The sequence below is a fragment of the Phoenix dactylifera genome, chromosome 8 (assembly GCF_009389715.1).
Source record: "Phoenix dactylifera cultivar Barhee BC4 chromosome 8, palm_55x_up_171113_PBpolish2nd_filt_p, whole genome shotgun sequence".
NCBI lineage: Eukaryota > Viridiplantae > Streptophyta > Magnoliopsida > Arecales > Arecaceae > Phoenix > Phoenix dactylifera.
Window position 1 is genome coordinate 27,879,609 of NC_052399.1, and position 20,506 is coordinate 27,900,114.

The window sequence follows — 20,506 nt, forward strand, 5'->3', positions numbered from 1 at the left end:
AAACATCCCCAGCTAAAGATTTCTAAGCATTTTTCGCCTACTAATGGACCGTCTCTCTCCTCTAGCCACCAGCGCCGCATCCCCCAGGGCTCCCACTGGTCGAAACCCTCCCTCCTCGCGATAAAACCGTAGGCGCCCGAGCGGAGGGCTCGAGAGGCCCCTTCGCTGCCCTCGCGAAGAGATGGAGGAACGTGCGAGAGCGGAGATCGCTCACCACCCCCCCGCCCTCGTCGACGACGTCGAGATCAACGACTGGAGCAAGGAGGAGGACGAGCCCATGGCGGAGAATCCGCCCCCTTCCGCCGATGAAACCCTAGCGCCTCCTCCCTCCGAAGGTCCACCCTGTACCATAAACCCTAATTACATATTGGAAGAGCTTTCCGTGGATTTAGATCTGAGTCTCGTTGGAAAGCTGATGTGTCTCTTTGGATTGATGTTTTCTTGGACACGGGGTCGCAGTAGTATAGCTCAGATCGTACGAGCTTTAGCTTTCTTGATGATTTTGTTCGGAAATATTTTTTTTTTGTTGGTTATAGTTCCTTTGGCTGCTGGATTCTTGCGTAAGCCTTATTCTTACCCATAAAATCTGTGATGATGTGGATTTTCGAATTGTATCTTTGTATCTTTTGTATTTCTCGATGGTTTGGTTCCTAAATAATTTGTCTTGGGGTTCTTTTGGATACTGGATTATTACAAAAGCCTTATTCTTTGACGGAAATTCTGCGATGATGCGGATTTTTCTAATTCTGTCTCAGTAGCTTTTATATTTCTTTTTTTCCCAAGAAATGGAATCATCTTGCGACTTGTCCAACAAAAGGAAAATTTAAAGGATGTAAGATGATCTAGCTAGTATCATTCAGTATATTTTGCTTCTGTTTATCTAGAATTTATTGGAAATTGCTACAGATTGCTACAGATTGCTACATCATTTGTTGATCAAGCAGTACATCGTAGATATTCATATCACTGGTTCTTCCCCCCCTGTATGACAAGAAGATGTAATGAGTATTTGCAGAAGCAACAAAATATATTTGGGAGGCTGTTGGCCTTTAATGTAGTTATTTATGGGAAAATGTTTTTATCTTCATGGTTCTATAGGTGTCGATTATGGCATAAATCTTGAATTATAAAGCATTTGTTTAGTGAGGCTTAATGTGGATTGGATCAGTCCTGTCATTGCTTTTGATTTTGTAATAGGATCCAGGGACTAATGGTTTCTATGACATATAACTGTGTTGTCCTTAACTGAAGAATGATCTTACGACATGTCACTTTGTAGGAATCATGCTGTCTGTTTTATGCCATCCATTTTTTTCTTGATTTTATGAACTTTGCAACTTCTCAAAATTCAAACAAAGAGCAAGAAAATAATGCTATGCGGTGAGTCTCTCTCTCTCTCTCTCTCACACACACACACACACACACAATTTTACAATATTATTTGAGTGTATTTGTTCAGATATTTCTGATAATATCTGGATAAGTTTGCTCAAGGTTTTTAATAACTGAGATCTCAACCATCTCATACGGTGCGTGATAATGAGATGGACCAACACCTTCCTCATCTCGCTGAGATAGGATGTATTGCAAAAGTAGGGAGCTCAAGATTTTTGAGATCTCAGCCAATGTTATAAGAACCGAGACATCTTGGTTAATGTAGTAACTGAGATAACTTCCATATAAAGACAACAAAGTAAGCATTTAATGGTCAAAACATTTTTGTAAGATTCTAAAAGACATAGTAGGTTTCCTGCCCAAATTTGGATGTCATATCAATATATTGGGATTTATCAATTTATACCGGCCAATATATTTTGGGCCCAGATAACAGGTTATTTTATACTGGTGACTGCCCAATATCCATGCAAAATGATATCTGGGCAAAGATGAAAGCCATGAATTAGCTTCAGGACACCCTTATAGTTGTCTCTTTGGCATTTCTTTCCTTCATTGATTTAGCAAGGTTTTTTAGGTTTAGGTAGACCTATTTATATTATGTTCAAAAAGTATTTGGAATTTTTAAAAACAATGAGGCTGATTTGAGGTGCTGGATAATCTGTTAATTAATAATCTAGAAAGACCACTCTGTCTACACATTTGGTGGTGTTAACTTAGAGTGGCTGACTTGCCAAAAAATGGGCTGTATGTGCTTTAAATACTCTTCTATGACAGATGGATAAAAGTATTGGCTGGATGTTAATGAATATACTCTATTTGTGTTTATGTACATCAAAGATCTGCCATCATGTCTTTTGTATCCTGTTGTGGTTTCAATTGAGTGACATTATCTCAACTGTTGTTATCTGATGTAATTTCTCAACAATGACTGGTCACATGTCTGGTGGCAAGGCATTTAATCTTTTTCATGCACTTTTGTAATGATAGTTGAGGATATTTGCGAAGGTAAATGTTAAAAAAATCTTCAAAGGTTTCCCATAATAATAATCAACAAGCCTTCTCCCATCAGTTCCAGGTTGGTTTTTATTTATCCTTCTTTTGCAGTCATTATTTTAAAAGGAAAAAAGATACCATAATTGTTTCCTTTATCTACTGTTTGAATGCTTTTATAGATGATCTAGATTAGGATAGAAACTGACAGGCTTAATGCATCTTCTTAGTGCAATAATGGTTTCTTCCTTTTGCTTGAACCACAAAATCTTATCATGTTATTTGTTGCCCTTGATATTACTCATGTCTTGGTATTCAAATACCCGACAAGCCCCCAAGGAGCATTGCTAGAATATCTTAGTTCGAATCATGAATGATGGCTAGTTGGACTCATCTATCTAGGATAGCGTACCTGCTTCAGAATCTCTCCAGAATATCAAACGCACATTCAGTTCACAACGTCTCCTTTAAAGTTTTTCTAAAATATTTGATTCTTGGCACCCATACTTGCACCCGTTCCCAGACCTGCTCGTAGTTATAACAACTAAGATCCAGAGGGACTAATTACCAGAATAAGTCCCATGCTTATTAGCTGATTATTGGGAGTGTGACCAATATACAAAAAAGAAAGTCATAAATTAGTTAGCTTTGTTGCAAAACATGCATATGGAAGTGCTATGATGCCAATTCATTTTTTGATGAACTATCACTGTTGTCTCTGTACAATCATAACTGTTAGCTTTTTCTAATAAGCCTGAAGGACGGAAACTTGTTTAAAGAAATTTCTCCACCATTTGATATAGGATAATTATCTTCGTGATACTTTTCTAGAAATCTAGCTTTGAGCAATTTTAATGTTTATTTTTCTTTTTTGCAGATGTGAAAGTGATTCAGTCAAACCTTCAGTCATTGCAGTTGGAAACAAAAGGTGAAGTGTCTTATGTAGATTCACAAATATAGTGTAGTTGATGGGTAATAATAATAATAATAATATTTTTTTTTTGTGAAATGTTGCCCCGGCAGGCAGGTTGATTAAAATTCATCATTCATGTTATATCAGTTGATGATTACTTCCACCATAATTAGGAAACATTCATTCAACTATTTATGAGTTGGCTTTTCAATCACTGTTTTTTACCTCCTCGATGCCTACCAATGTACTAAGATCTTTGGATCAAGGCATTTGACTTTCTTTTACTGAGCCATTCAACAGATCCAATATTGCTTGATCTTCATCCTCATCATTTACACCATATTCATGATTTTTTTTTCTCCGTGTTAATGCTTGTTTTGGTAAAATCACAGTGAAAGATAAGGAGGCGGCTGCAACTGAGGAAGTTGAAGAGCTGGATGAAAAGAAAGAAGACAAGAAGCGGCACCTAAATGTTGTTTTCATTGGTCATGTTGGTACGTCCTCATTCTTACAACTTTGCTTTCTTCTGCTTCACCTTTCATTACTCATTTTCTTCAGCTTTCTTCACCTCATTACTCATTTTCTTCACCTTTCTTCTGCTTTTTTCATATCAAAAAACACTTTAATGGTCGTCGATATCTTTCCAGCATGTTATCTTGTTATAATTGCTATTTCTATTTCTTTTATATTAGAATTACTTGTGTTCTCTTTCCCTTGGAGTTTTTTGATCTCACTAAGCATCACTTTTAGATTTTGATATGTTTCTTTCAATCCGTGCTGGTTTCTTTTTCTGCTAGTTATAAGGTCCACCACAAGTCTATATATATATATATAATATTTCCAGTGCCCATTCATTTGGAATCATTAAACAAGTCCGAGCACAGTTAACTGCTGATAGGATCTATGTCATTTTTTTTGATTATTTTGCTGAATTTGAAAAGGATTTAATATCAGCCAAAAGTTTGGGACATGTTATATGTTTGAGATTATGATTCGACAAACATGTAAGTGAGAGTTCATTGAGAGTGGATTTCACATTTGGAGTTCTAATTCTTTGCAGTTTATTAATTATTTTGTGAATTCAAACCAGAAAAAGTTCAGGATATAGATGATATGGAACCAAATCCGATGTCTAAATGTTAACTCAATGTTTAATGCAGATATGTTTCTGATCAAAGATTATCTTGATCCTTGTTTCTCTTAGTTTACTGGTATAGATAAGTCTATGTAGTCTTGATCCTTGTTTCTCTTAGTTTACTGGTATAGATAATGCTCCCTTTCTCCCCTCTTATTATCTGTTAGTTGTATACTATGTCTAATGTAAATACCAACTTCACAGTTTCATTCATGACTTTAAAGCATCTATCAAGATTGTTTATGTTATTGTACTACATTTTCATGTCCAACCTGATGTTACTGCCTGGTCCATTGATCCTGTGAATATCTGTTGGTGGGTTGTGGCACAGACTGCATTCATCATTCTAATTCACATTAATTGTTATATTAATAAAAGCAGTTAATGGATCATGTTTTTCTCTGTTCTTGTATTTCCATCAATGCAGATGCTGGTAAGTCTACAACTGGAGGCCAGATACTTTTCCTCAGTGGTCAGGTTGATGACCGAACTATACAGAAATATGAGAAGGAAGCAAAAGATAAAAGCAGAGAAAGCTGGTATGCTCTTGTTGTCTTCATTGTTTGTTGTTTTTATTTGTTATTGAGGTGCTGCTGTTTGTTATTCCTTTACATGCTATATGTTGCTATATGTCACAAACTCTGCCGTTATTATAAATAATTTGATCCAACATTTATCTACCATATCTGTTTTGAACTTTTGTGTTGTTGATAATGATATATTTTGAATATTGTCATATTATAAAGTTTGAATGTTTGGCAGATTTCTTTTTCTTTTGTTCTATTGGCATCAAAGTAATATGCTTATTGATGGATGTCCTTGCCATGTCATACTTTTCTAAAAGAGATGTATCCAGTCCTATATTTTTATTACATACTTGGAGTCTCTGATTGCTGCTGTATTAGGGGAATAATGCTTCATTAATTCAGGGTTGTGCTTCTATGCTACCAAGCAAACATCACCTTGTCATGCTAGGTATTGCCTCTTGCAAGAGTGTATACATTTATATATTTATATATATCATTAGGAAGTTGAGATCACAACTCACATGTGCCTGAAGGATGATGTATTTGCAACTTAAGCTTGATATCATGAGATCGAGAAAGATCAGTGCATCTTTATAGAAACATCTGACTTAGAGATTTATTTAAACTATATCTGGGTTTATAATGTTATGAGATTTTCTTCTTTGTACTATATATTTTCATTATGAATGCTATGCTTTGCACTGTATCTTCTTAAGATCAAGCTTTAATTTTCTCTGATAGGAGTCTTGAAAATTTTTAGGAGTCTTGAAAATTTTGATTTGAATGTGGTTTGTTTCAACAATCTTATAGGGAGTGAAATAGTGACAGGGTACTATCAATTTGATGTTTTGATTTAGACAACAGTATAAGATTTTCTTGACTTCCAAGTGTAAGGATGTAGTTTTTGAGTGTAACGAGGTAATATAAGTTCCAAAGCAGCTGGGTAATTACTTAACCTGAGTTCTAATTTTTTAATGAAATCACTGGTAACTCTTATTGGTAGCTCCAAATGTATAAGGGAGGGATGGAAGAAAAGAGGATTGTGGCAAAAGAAGGTACTGGAGAAACAATAAATTTAAATTCTTGTTTGTGAGGATATAAAAAGAATCCCTTTTTTGGGTCAAGATATTAGATGAGGCTTTGATGTGTCAATGGAAGGTGATTACCAAAGATCACTGAATTGGTGCCGAGTGCCGTACTGGTCGGTCACCAATGCGGAGTGACATCCGGTTATCTAACCAATAGACCATTTTCTTAATTTTTATTTTTCAATTACTTATTTCTTCTATCTTTTTTTTAACTTCTTATTTTGATGATTATGGTTGTTTAATTTGTAATTTTGATGTCACTTTGCTGCTTTGTTGGTCATGAAATGGAATTAAAGTACAATTAAACTATTTATAAACGAATTTAAAGTACAAAATATAACAAATGGAGTCGATTTAATGAATTTAAAGTACAAAATATGTATCAACATCTAAAATTTTGTGGAGTGCCGGTGTCCCTTATAGACGTTGGGATTGTGATCATAGTCTAGCCATGGGATACTACTCCAAGATTCCAAGAGGGTTGCCCCATATTCTTGCATCTATAATATGCACCCGTTGGATAGCCACCCTGATACTGATCCTCTATCTGCTACTGGGTTCGCCATTTGAAGATCGTGGCGGTGAACTTGAGCATGTAAATTGCTTAAGGCTATGGAGGATAGTACCCACTCGAATACGATGTCTCATACGAAGGATATTCATGCTGGTCATAGCATGGCTGTGTGGAGTAGGATCCTGTGTACGACTCGGGTCCAGATACATCTAGAGATCTTACTCCACTTGTGAGGTCATCTACATTAGCAACGTCATGTTCCGAATAACCTTGACAGGCTCATTTCTTTCATGCAGCGGTATTCTCCCGAGCATATATTTTTTGATTATTATTTTATTAATTTTTATTATGTTAATATAAAATTCATAGACTTAATGAAAATTTATGATTTTGGCTACATTGCATTAGATCATTCGTAGATTTACAACGTATCATGAAAATCATGCCAAAATCCAGAATTTTGGCATGGTCTTCTCTCATTCCCCCCGCCCCCCCCACGATTCTTGGCAAGAAAAAAGAAAAAAAGAAAAGCGAGGAGAGGGAAGGGTAGAAGACCCTTTATCTGTTTTGGGGTTGGGTCTAAGCTGAAATCTGTAAAAAATCCCTCTTTTTCTTGATTTTTTCAGCTGAAAGAAAAAAAATAAGAAAGGTGAGGCGAAAAAGGCACATGAGACTGTCCCTGCCTCCCTCTTAATCATTTAAGGGGGAGAGAGCTGAACCATCCTAAACCAAGCTGAATCTGTCGGTTCAACTCGGTTCGGGCTTCTACTGCTCCGTTCAGGCTTCAATTGCCCGATTCGAACCCTATCTTGAGCCAAAGGCCTATATAATCCCGATTCAGGGGCGGTAGGTTTAGTGCACCCCAAATGAGGCAGTTTCGGGCGGTATGGCCTTTCTTGGTCAGTACAATTGTTATAAAGGAATGGAGACAAATAGATACAAAAGAATTTGAGGTTGATTCTCTCTTTTTTTTGTGGCACCTTTGGAAAAAGTTGGGCTATAAAGGGTATCTCCTGGGTTCATATGCCCTTAGCTTGCTTCTTGAAAGGGCAGATTGTTGCAAGGAGCTAAATTTGCTTGCACTAAATGGCATTTTCTTCCTATATTATTGAAGAATTGAATGTGATGGGAATTTCTTGTGAAAAGAAAGGAGGATGTGATGCCAGTGTTTTGATATCTAGCTTTTGATAAGTGAAAAAGCTTCGAGCTTGCGGATGTATTATTATAAGATGATCTTGTGGATCCATGGTGCCCAGGCTCATTTTTGACTATTGGACCATTGTTCTGGTTCTTTGGAATTTTAGTACATCACTTTAATAATCTCCTTGAAAATTTTGGCTTACCAAAAAAGAAAATTTGAAATTTTTGTGGTTTGAGATTGTGGAAGTCTGAAAAGGGAAAGGTAAGGAGTGATTTCTGCAACTATATGAGAGAGCAAAAATGAATTGATTGGAGATGCTGAAGAAAGATAGCAGTTTCCTGGATGTTAGAATATCTGATAGGTTCTTGAAGAAGTCAAGATTGTGCGTGTTAGAGGAGATTGTCAGGAGAATGAGGGGAATAAAGAATTTGAGAAGAAATTTCTGGTAGACTTTTTAGTTCTGTGGTTTTGTAGAAACATCGAACTTGTAAGAATAAGCAAGGTTGGTCGGAGGTGGGTTGAAGATGTAAAAGAGTGAAGCGATTGCTCTCAAATCTTGATATTATATTCTCATGATCCTTGTATTGGACCTTTTCTTATTATGTGTTGTCGTCGTTGCATTCCAATGACAATATCTAGAAAGAAAGAACTTGAAGCAAGAGTTGCCATCTCAGTACTGGATCTCGTATCAGTACCATACTATTACTATATCGGCACGCTCGGTACTGGTTTGACGTACTGATACTCGGTATGCCTATGAACCGTATACCGGTTTGGTACCATTATGGTACGGTAAGGTTGGTACACACTATACCGACCGGTATGGTAAATTTTGGCTTGAAGGGATAACTATGCATTTTTGTTGTGCTAGTAGAGGTAATACTCCATGAGCTAACATGCCATGTTTTTGATTTTTTTGGAATATCATAAAGATGCAAATCTTTGATTTGTTTCATATTATATATATGTTGATGAAGGCTTCAAATTAGAACAATTAATTGGGCTTTTATTTTTCCCTTTCCTAGATAAAGGTGCATAGCAATTATGTTTTGTAAATGCAATAGACTCACCTGAAGCATTAGCAAACTGTGGGCCTAGGCAGAGCATTGGACCAAGCAAAGTGGTTCATATCTTATTCTTGATTAGTATTTGTAGAAGACAAATTACAATATAGTTCTTATTGCCTATAATTTATTGACTCATGGAAAAAAGGAATGTCAAGGTTCATAGGCAATTTTTGTTTTCTCCTGAGAAAGAAAATCTTACTAATTTTCCATATACTTTCCCTCCCTCCATTACTCTGTCTGTCTTCCAATTAATCTTCCGTTCTTTGTGCCTCTCTCCCTCCCTCTTCCTCACCTTTTTCAACAGAGTTCCAAGTGGTCTCCGTTGTGGTGGATTGATGTCAGAGACTAATCAATCCCATTTCTGAAGCTATGCCATGAGCCTGCGAAGAGCTAGGCATGGTTGAAGAAGAGAGGGCCATATACTAATTTTCCATATACTTCCCCTCCCTCCATTACTCTGTCCGTATTCCAATTAATCTTCCGTTCTTTGTGCCTCTCTCCCTCTCTCCCTCCCTCTTCCTCACCTTTTTCAACGGAGTTCCAAGTGGTCTCCATTGTGGTGGATTAATGTCAGAGACTAATCGATCCCATTTCTGAAGCTATGCCATGAGACTGCAAAGAGCTAGGCATGGTTGAAGAAGAGAGGGCCATGATGCTTCAAGCCATCCCCTCTCAGGCAAATGGGGAACCAATTGCCAAGTGCAAACACCATGTCAAGAACTCCCTTCATTCTTAGCATGCAATTTTCTACATGGAAAGTACTTTTTAGGTGATACATCTCCTAAAAAATACTTTATTCATTAAAATCATCAAAATCATTCTGTGAGTGCCTAAGCAATTTTTAGGTGATACAGTTGTGTGCACCATTGTATGTTGGAGGAGATCTTGTGGTTGAGGATGTCTTTTGCTTTGCTGCATTCTTATCTATCTTCATTTTATTTTGAAGATATGAGGAAGTTGTCACCTACTTCATCTATTAAATTTCCTTCTATGACTTCCATCCTACACATCTTTCCTTTTATTTCTGTGTCAGGTGTTGGATTTTCAAGCGGATTTGTCTCTTTTTAGGTTGACTATGTTTTTATTCATTAAAATATATGGAATGTACTTCTAGAACACAATCCTAATATGGTGCTTTGTTCGTCTATGTGCTCAAAGAGAACAAAAAATTGGTTAATCATCTATTAGTGTACTGAAATTTCATAAAGAATCTGGGATCCCTTTGCAGCGGATATGTATAAAATTGGGATTTCCTTAAATGTTTTCTTTATTAGTTTCTAAAGCTGCGAGCTTTATTGGTAAAAGAAACTTGAAAGTCACTATGAACGTAGTGGCATGGGGAGATTGTCAGGGAACATGATGAACATTCCTTTGGTAATAGGAACATCTTGGTGAATAGATTCAATAATCGGGTAAATCGCAACGTTCTCTTCCGTGCAGTCCATTTTCAAAAGAGAATTTGTTAGTCACCTACATTGAGATGCCTGCCAAGATTGTGGTTGCTGTTATTAGATTTGGTTAGTCTTGGTGAATTGGCTCTCTATAATGACTCTTTTTGGGGTTCATAATTCTGACTGGAGGAACTAATGCTGTGATATGATTTCTGTTCCATGAACACTAGGCTGAGGCATTTACTTACTATATGGAATGGACGCATGATATACTAGGGATGTTTTCTGTTGATTGAGGAGATTTTGGGGGTCGAGAGCGTTGCCTTACCCACCATGGTCATAGTGTGTTGGTATGGTGAACATATTTTGATGGTATATTGCCTTTTTATAAATTGATCCTCTTTCATCCATTGTCAAAAAAGAATCAACAGAATCTTCTTGTTTGTTTCTCTAGTGAAAAAAATATTCTTCTGAAAGGAGAAAGAGGACAGATATTTATATAAGTACATGAAAGAGCACAGAAAAATTGAATACCTTTAAACTTGTTGAACTTTGTTTAAGTTCATGAGTAAATTCAAGATATCTTCTTTTATCTTTTCGTACTTTATCAAATTCTTTGTTTGTTTTGTACCCTTTCCATATTTTCTTAATCTTTTGTATTTTGAAGGGCTAGAATATTGTGCTCTAAGCCTTCTAATGTCTAGACTTAGGAGCATACGTTCTCGAGAAAATATCTATTTTCTTTTCACAACTATATGTCATGTCAGGAAATGCAAGTTTTGTTGGGATGCCATAAAATTCCTGTGAATACCAAATTAAGGATACATCAGGGGACTGAGTTCTTAAAAGTTATTTATGTGGTATGTGGGTGGTTGAATTGTTCTATTTTGCAACTAATGTATTTTTCAAGTTATTGTTACTTTGACATATTTGCATGTTATGTAGCGTTTGCTGGGTCTTTTCTTTCACAATTCACTATGGTCTGGTCTTGAATAAATTCATGATTATTTTTTCTTTTTTAAAGTTCTTATATGTATATATATTTAGCAGCTTGGTCTTTGATATTCTAGGTACATGGCTTATATTATGGACACAAATGAGGAAGAGCGCATAAAGGTGTGTGTTTTGCTGCCCTGAATCTTATGGAATTTCAGTCTTCCTTCTATCTAAATCTATTGTGGGTTAAACTTCTTTTATGATCTTTTTACCAAGCTTCAGATATTTTTATGCTTACATGTGCTGTTATACCTGGTTCATGTGCTTTTAATAGTTTATGAATGTGATAAGGTTTTATTGCTATAGGCATGAGTGAAATAGAAAAGTCTCTTATGCCTTGTCATTTATGTTATGTTTCAAAACATCATCCTTACTTGTCAAGACTGGACTCATGTGTTCTATGTTTTTTTTGCTTAACATTTTGTCGCACTAATGGACTGCATGGTTTTTCCAATCAATTATTTTTGCTTATTGCTTTTATGTTTAATGGATTTCAGGGAAAGACTGTGGAGGTTGGCAGAGCTCATTTTGAGACAGAAAATACAAGATTCACAATTTTAGATGCTCCGGTATTTTTTCTACTAATATTTTAGCATTCATTATTTGTTATTGGATAACATCTGCTTTCTCAGAACAAGGAATTTATTTTCATTTTTCACAAATGAATTTCCAAGATTCTGGGTTTCGTAACAGGCTTTGAGTGGGTTATGTAACAAGACTGGTGAATATTACTTAAAGAACAGCATCACAACTGCAAAAGTCAAAATCTTTGATGTTGGTGTCATTAGTATTCTGACTTCTCTATTTGATGATATATGGCATGGAAAGATGATGCCATTGTTATTAACTCCATAACTCTCATATGCAACCTGAAATTGGTGGATCTTATATTTCTATCTACTTACAACTAATTCCTGTTTTCTTGGTTCCTGAAAAATGTGCTATGCATCAGTATCAGAGTCCTGCATTTTTGGAAGGATTAAATTGCGAGTGTGTAAATGCTTTGTTGTGTTCTATCAGATGAGCTCAATCTGTTTGCTTACTGGTTGATAAGTAAATGGTATCTACGGGCATTGTTAATGTTGAATCTAGCACGTTACGGGAATGCTATCAGTCTAGTGAATATCCTAAATTATTTTTCAGTATTGTGTTTATATTACTATTTTCGATCATTGGGTATCACATAAATAATTCCGATATCTTGAGAAGTTTTGTTGACAATGGCGCATCTAATTGCCTACTCTGCAGGGTCATAAAAGTTATGTGCCAAACATGATCAGTGGTGCATCTCAAGCTGATATTGGAGTTCTGGTAAAGATATCTTGGCATCTTGTTTGTTCAATGTTACATTTTGAAAGTTGGTAGTGTAATCTTATGATGTGTTATTATTTTAAGGTCATATCTGCTCGTAAGGGTGAATTCGAAACTGGATTTGAAAAAGGAGGACAGACTCGTGAGCATGTACAACTTGCAAAAACTTTGGGTGTTGCTAAGTTGGTTGTTGTTGTCAACAAAATGGATGAACCTACTGTGAAATGGTCCAAAGAAAGGTTTGTTCGAATGTTCTCATCCTTTTTTTTCTGTGAGTAATTTAAATTTATGATCTTTCTGCTCAAGATTGGTAGGTTTTTTGTTTTTTTTCGGGCTTTTTCTTTTCAGGTTTGATGAAATAGAGAGTAAGATGGGTCCTTTCCTCAAGTCTTCAGGTTACTTAAGGAAAGGTATTGTGGTCAAGTTTTCATGAGCTATATTCATGCTTTTCACATTTTCCCACTATTGATTTTATTCCCTTTCCCACATCTTTACCTTTTCATATCCACTTTTTTTTTGTGATCATCTACTTATATAATTTACTTGACCCATTACCTTTTCATATTCACTTTTTTTTTGTGATCATCTACTTATTTGACATTTCTGTGTTGGCTTTTTAATTGAATTGTTTTCATTCTGAACTATTTTTTTGAAATAAAAGAACAGCAAACATGCAAAATTTTCAGGAATCCTCGTTCTGTCATCAACATTATTTTCTTTTTCATATTCTTGTAATGGTTGTTTGGTTGGTAGAATTAAATATGACATTGCATTCTTACTTTGAGGGTGAGCCTTAGTGCAGCAGTAAGGTTGCTCCACTATGACGACAGTGTCATGGGTTCAAAATATAGAAACAACCTCTTAGCATGTAGGGTAATGCTGCGTATATTTGACCCTCCTCAAACCTTGTAGTGGCAGGAGACTCGTGTGCTGGGCTGCTTTTTTGTTGCATTCTTGCTTTACCATGCACACTATTGCTATATTGGTGGACGAGTATTTTAGCTTATTTATTTATTTATTTTTGGTGTTGTGAGCTATTTTCATTTGTTGGTTGGTGCTGCTTTCTCTTATGATATCTTTGCTAGTTTAGTTAGCTCACAACCATATATTTCAAAGTTGTGCTAAGCAGCTTTTTGAAACCTGGTTGACCGTTTGGGTTGACCCGGTTAACCTGCCACCTGCTAAGCATGTTATATCATGGTAAAACTTGGAGTTCAGTAGTTGGTGAACCTGCCCAAACCGGTGAATTGGGTGCACCAACTATTTGAACAACCTGGTTGGGTGACCGGTGACTAAACAACTTGCAGGTTGAGCAAATAAAAACCTAATCTCCTGCTTGTCGAACTGCCTGGGCAAGCCCAAGCAGTGGACCCTCCTCTATACGACCTAGGTGGGAGCCTAGGTTTTGGCAGCTGCATAGGGAGGAAAGCTTCCATGCCTTAATCATGCACACCTTTAGTAATATACATGCTTTTGATGATATGCATAACCATGTGCACACGCACATGAACCTTTTTCACTATACATGGCATCATTAGACCGGTTTTCATGCGTAAATGACCAAAGATCAAAGTCCACAAGAAGAAGAAATGGAGGGCAGCAACAGCATTGCTGCCACTGCAGCATACAATAGGATGCAGGGCTGTAGCAAGGAAGCCAGCCCCTGGCAAGGAGAAAGAGAAGGAGAATGGCTGGGAAGCAGTAGCAAATGTGCTGCAAAACGAACATGAAGAAGAAAAGGTTGAGGGGAAGGAGGCAGGCAAAACAAAGGCTAGCAAGTATAGCAAGGGGAAAACAGAAAAACAGGGGAAGCAGATGAAAAAAAAATCAGTAGAAGAAAAAGAAAAAAGTTTTTTTTCTTTTCCTGGTGGGTGATTGGGGGGGGGGGGGGAGGGAGAGGTTAAAAAAAAAGATTATCCAAGTGTGGTACTAGCATTAGCCACTGGTGCCACTGTACCCATCGCCACTGACTTATCCACCAGTAAAACATTGATGAGCTGGCTGGCTACTGTTCGATTGCCAAATGTCCAAGTCGGGTATCTGCATTGTTTTTGGAAATGATCAGGTGATCCACTTTTTTGGACTGTACGATCCAAATCGTGGGTAGTACAATCCATTAGATTCCACTATCCACGTCAACAAGCTGTTGATGAATCTATTGGTTGTTACATTTTGATCTGAGGAGGCTTATTTATTCCAAATCAATACACTGTTACATAAAACTAGTCATTTGGTCATTGGCAATTTTATGCATTGCCTTTCTTGGTTAGGACTCACTGATGCTTCAAAAGTTGCATGCTGTGGCCATTCCAAGTATGAATCATATATCTTGACTCATCGAGTACAGCTGGACAAACATTAAACAACAATTTTAAGTATTAGAAAGCCCTTAGATATTTCTTGGATGTGTCTCTGGACAATTGATTGGGCATTGGGTTGGGTTAGGCTGGTTTTGAACCTAGATTGACATCCGCTAAACTTGGGCCTCTAGCCCCTATCTCATGCAAGGATTTAATTATTGGTTTCAGCACCTGTATTTACACCCAACCAATGCAGGCCGTACTGAGTGTACTTATGGTACATCCTTGGTATTGGCACTTAGTGCAGGGGGCATATTGAATGTGAGCTCCCTGCTGGTCTGTTATGGTATGCCCTGTCTAGGCGGTATGGAGTGATATCACCTGGTACTTAAATCCTCGATCTCTAGATAATCTGCCCTAATTCCAATAGGGAGGAGAGAGATAAAGGGGGGATGCTGTGGTTGGACTTTGAGGTGAGGTGGGAGTTGTTTTTGGGGGTTATGAATCTTTAATTTTTTAATGATGAGGGAGAGAGAGGGAAGCAGCAGTTGGATTTAGAGATGAAGGATTATGGGGCCTTTTTCCCCATAAATCTTAACCTCTTAATCATGGACATCATGGGTGGGAAATTATAGATTGTGATGTTGATGTGATAGGATGGAGTATGAATTTTGATCTGTGAATTAGAATGATAACTAACTGGAGTTTGTGGATGTTTATGTTATTGCAGAATATGGACTGTGTTGCTATAATATCCCATTATGTTTTCAGCAATCTTTTTCGCTTGTATGTAACATAAATAACATGTATGTAAAGTAAATGCATATTTATTGATTGCAACATTCCTGCCACTGGATCATATTTTTCAAGTTCTGTATTGGTGTATTCACATCATGCCTTATTTTCGTATATCCATGTCTCTGCTTCATAGCTTCGGCCAATTTTTTTTTTTGGGTACAATTATTGAGTATTTATTTTAACAGCGCACTAGGTTCCTTTTTTGGTGGTGCTTGTTCTCTTGCTTTAAAAGTTTAAGGAATGATGTGAAACTTGCCAACCATATTTTTGTTTAGATGCAATTAATTAAGTTTGCCTCTTTCAAGGAATTATTTTTGATCTACCATGCAAGCCTCTTTAAATTGTTATTCTTGGGTTCTGCCATGAGTATGGACCTTGTGATTTTTCCGTTTGCTATGGATATTTTTGCTAAAATTGTACCCATCATTTCTTTTATGTGTTAAGATTTGAAGTGAAAGATAATGATCAATTCATCATTATCATTAAAAAATGAGGTTCAGTACTCTCTGATGCAGTTATCTGTTCCTTATGCACTTTATCCAGATGTTCAATTTCTTCCTATCTCTGGTTTGGTGGGTACCAATATGAAGACTAGAGTGGAGAAAAGCATTTGTGATTGGTGGAATGGTCCATGCTTGTTTGAAGTTCTGGATTCAATTGAAGTTCCTCCACGGGATCCTAAAGGTCCTCTCAGGTCAGAAATCACTTATATTTCTTCTAGTTGCCAACCAATTATTGGCACCCAGAATGGGCATGATGGATTTCATACATTATATTGCATGTGATGCATCAAACAGAAAGGAGTAATTAATGAATCACGTAGTTTACCATTAATTTTTCTTTTTATTTCAAATAAAGGATTTAAGTACTGGTGCATACCAGTGTGTGTACCGGTAAAGTACTGGTGCATACCAGTGTATGTACTAGTAAAGTACTGGTACATTTCTTGCTATGCATCTTAGTCATGCTGTGCCAGCACCAATGGGTGGTTTGTTTTAGTATGGCACCATAATATATGGATGCATGCCGTACTGGTTTTATACTAGTGTAGGCACTGGTAGCCAGTACTTCAACTCTTGATCTGAACAACGTATATGGTTGTGATCCCATTACATGTGCTGCAAATGGTACTATAATTCAGGATGAATGATCATGATTTGATGCACCAAGTGGTCTTCAGTTGTGAAACAATTGGATACACATTTAGTTTGGTTATTATAAGACAGAATGTATTTATAATCTGTCATTTTAAAAAGGATAAAATTGGGAGAAGAGAAAAAAGGTTGAAGGTAAGCTTGGAAGAGGAAAAGGCGAGCACATACTGTAGATTGAAGAGTCTTGTAGAATTGGATGGTAGTTTCCTTTATATAGTAGTATGGGGTATAGAAGGTTTGAAATAATTGTGTTTAGCCAGCTTTATGATCAGAACTTCAGCTTTCCTCTTTTGCCCAATCATAGCAGTTTCATTGATGTGATGGAGATTCATGTTTATTTTTTTGCATCATTGTGCTTAATCATTTAGAGTTTCTTGGAAATGCCATTTGAAAAGTTTCTATAAGAGAATGATAAAGTTTGATATGCAGGATGCCAGTCATTGATAAGTACAAAGACATGGGGACTGTTGTGATGGGAAAAATAGAGTCCGGAAGTATTCGTGAAGGTGACAACTTGTGGGTCATGCCCAACAAAGTATAATCTCATCTTAGGCTCAATCTGTTCATATTTTTAAAACTATTCTTGGGTCAGTTATGTTGTATTGCTTGCTGATCTACAGGCTAATGTAAAAGTGATTGCTATTCATTGTGATGAAAATAAAGTAAAATGTGCGGGGCCTGGTGAGAATGTCCGGGTCAAATTGTCAGGGATTGAAGAGGAGGATATCATTGAAGGTTTTGTCCTTTCAGGCATTGGTATGTATTAGTTTTTTATGAAAACTTAGTCTTGAAAATATACAGCATAAATTGGCCTTCTCTGATGGTGCTTGAAAAGTTCTATATTTTGTTTTGGACATTCTTGCAAATAACACCAGAGTAAACCACCGTTAGTACATAGTAGGGGAAAATGGCAAATTTGAGGAAGCTATGCCCTTAAATTTTTAAAAAATATTGAGGTGAGAGCATCCAGATGATTTGCTGTTTCCATTTCATATAGTTATTATACTGGAATTTTTTTTACTGTAAATCATAGAAATGAAAAGATTCTCCTGAAGTCATAAATTATAGAAGTGAAAAGATTCACCTGAAGTCTGATACAGATAATTATTACTCCAGAACTAAAATTACTAGGCTACTGATATATTCTCTAGGCACCGCCATGTCTGGCTATGTAAGTTTTCAATGAATATTCTAATGAAACCATGAATATATAAGGTGGAAGCCACGGACAAAATGACAGTCTTTTGAATTTATTTATATAGGGTAGATTGACTAAGAAAGATTTGATAAAGAAAGAGGTTTAGTCAACAATTTAGGCCATTTGGATGCTGCAAGCACCTGCCGGAAATGATCGGTTTTACAGAATGCTCTTTGACAGTGTATGCATGCATTGGATTTCAAGTTCTCAATATGCTTGAATTATGAGTCATGGGAACCCAAATGTAAATAATAGCTAATGGATGATGAATTAACTGTCTTTACTGTGGTCTTCAATGTACCTATTGATTTAAATAGCATTTCTTCCTTGGTCATTTCTTCGTTGACTCGACAAGAGCATATCAAGGTAACTCGAACAAATCAGATTTTGTTTTGTTTTGTTTCTGTTTTTGTGCCTTCTTGGTGTCCTGATGTTGTTAAGGAATCTTGGGATATCTGATCTCTACTTAAAATCTATGCATGTCAAATCTTTATTAGGGATGTATGGTGATTGCTGTCTGGATGAGATATGCATTTCACTATTAATTTCTTTATCTTAAAAAAGTCAACACCTTAACCAAGAAACCATTTCCAGTTGTATGGATCTGGCTTCATTAACTTTGACATTTGTCCCTGGATTCATTTGCTATTACTATTTCCAAGCCCTTACTCAACTTCCATCCCTTTTATTGAAATCATTTTCCACCTGGCTTTTTCAAACTATTTCTTGTTGCGGCCTTCTTAAATCTTAAACATGCCCATACTTTTCTCAGTTGCTTCTCCTCCAGTTTCTCCCACCTACCATGTGTCTCGTTGGATTGATTCTTATCAACCACTATCATATAATAATTCCAAGTTTGCAGGTCTTGTGATGTACCTTACGGTTTTCTTGCATTCTCTTAGTTTGGATGGTTTTCCTTATGCACATGCTCTGTTAAAATCTTGCATGAAATTTTGGCCGTATTATTTTTTTTGGTGGTGGGATTGACTATGACTCAATTTAGGTTTACTTGTAGGTGATTAGATCTTTACAGGGCCATTCACTTGATAAAAATCATTGAAATTCCAGATGACTGTAGGCTCTCTTCATATTTTTTCCCAATTGCTTTGTTTCTGCTGGCAGTTTCTTTTTGAAATAAAAATATATATTTATATTTTTGATACAAGGAATTCTTGAACTATACTGAAATTTAGAAATTGCATATCCAAAAGTTGTGCTGGTAATACATGCTAACAAAATTTTTCATGTCTGTGCAGCAAATCCAATAAGTGCTGTTACTGAATTCAATGCCCAGTTGCAGATTCTTGAATTGCTTGACAATGTAAGTCCTTTCCCTTAAAAAAGAAAAAAAAGAAAAGTCTGTCTTGGCTATGACAGCTCTGTTTGGCTTGTGGAAACAAATGTCTAGTTTCTTAATCAGCAAGCATTATTGATGCTGTACTATTGTGCTAGGCGATTTTTACTGCTGGTTACAAGGCAGTATTACACATCCATGCAATTGTTGAGGAGTGTGAGATTGTAGATCTTATAGAAGAAATTGACACAAAGAAAAAGAACACTGATCCTAAGAAAAAGAAGCCAAAGAGAAAGCCTCTTTTGTTAAGAATGGTGCTGTTGTTCTCTGCTGCATTCAGGTATGCCCTTTGAAATACTCTTAATGTATACTATACACTTTCATAGGACTAAATATCTACTCAAATCTGCCATCTAGGTGAATAACTTGATATGCATCGAGAAGTTTTCCGATTTTCCCCAGCTTGGAAGGTTTACCCTTCGTACTGAAGGTGAGGAGAGAAAATTCTCGAGTGATGATGCTGTTGTGCTTACCGTAATAGTCAGTGACATGGTTTGTGCTTTTACAACAGGGAAAACAGTTGCAGTAGGGAAAGTTGTTGCACTTCCTCCTCCAGGAAGGTCGGCTTTTGCATCTTAAACAAATTTTGGTTTAGAAGGTATACGACATCCCTGCTTATCCTCTTTTACCATCTATGATTGCCATTCATGGATAATGTCCCTTCTGCAATAATCTGATAATTTTCCTGTTCATATTATCTCTTACTCAAAACTTTCTAGTGAGTACCTCATTTTGTTTTATTTTTTTTGGTTTTCTACAAGTCATAACTAACAATGTTGCTGGCAGGAAGAGACATTTCTGTACTACCAGAGATCATCAAGTTTATGAGTACAGTTATTCAATAACATGAGCTTAATTTCTGAAGCAGCCTTGTGGTTTCCATGGTTTTCACTTAGAGCAACAAAAAGATAAACAAGATGGATCTTGCTTCTTATTTGCGGTAGAAAGGGGCGTTGTGATTAGTGTTTTGATTTGAGCTTGTGTCATTTCTTTTATGAGGTGAAATACCATTCACCCTTTGCTGGGTGTGAAGCTAAAACCGCTTGAGCATGGCTTGTCTACACTTGCTTTACAGTTTTTTATACGTGTGTCCTAGCAATTTTTCTACAGTTGTGGCAAAAGGAATCATTATTATTAGTATGATTTAGCTTGTCATTTATTTTATTATGTGTAATACCATTCATCCTTCACCGAGTGCGAGCTAAATTTACTTGAGCATAGTTTGCCTCTA

General features: G+C 36.5%; 1 protein-coding gene across 1 annotated transcript; it reads left to right on the forward strand.

Annotated features, from left to right (window-relative positions):
• LOC103704886 (eukaryotic peptide chain release factor GTP-binding subunit ERF3A-like) lies at nt 1-20,506 on the forward strand. The gene is given in 18 exon segments (XM_008788357.4): nt 1-335; nt 3,266-3,316; nt 3,694-3,795; nt 4,864-4,975; nt 11,235-11,280; nt 11,658-11,729; nt 12,409-12,471; nt 12,556-12,710; nt 12,820-12,881; nt 16,113-16,263; nt 17,153-17,258; nt 17,344-17,479; nt 19,178-19,242; nt 19,374-19,512; nt 19,515-19,555; nt 19,633-19,705; nt 19,787-19,873; nt 20,062-20,506. Coding segments are annotated over 17 exon segments (1,596 nt in total). The 5' UTR covers nt 1-181; the 3' UTR covers nt 19,855-19,873; nt 20,062-20,506.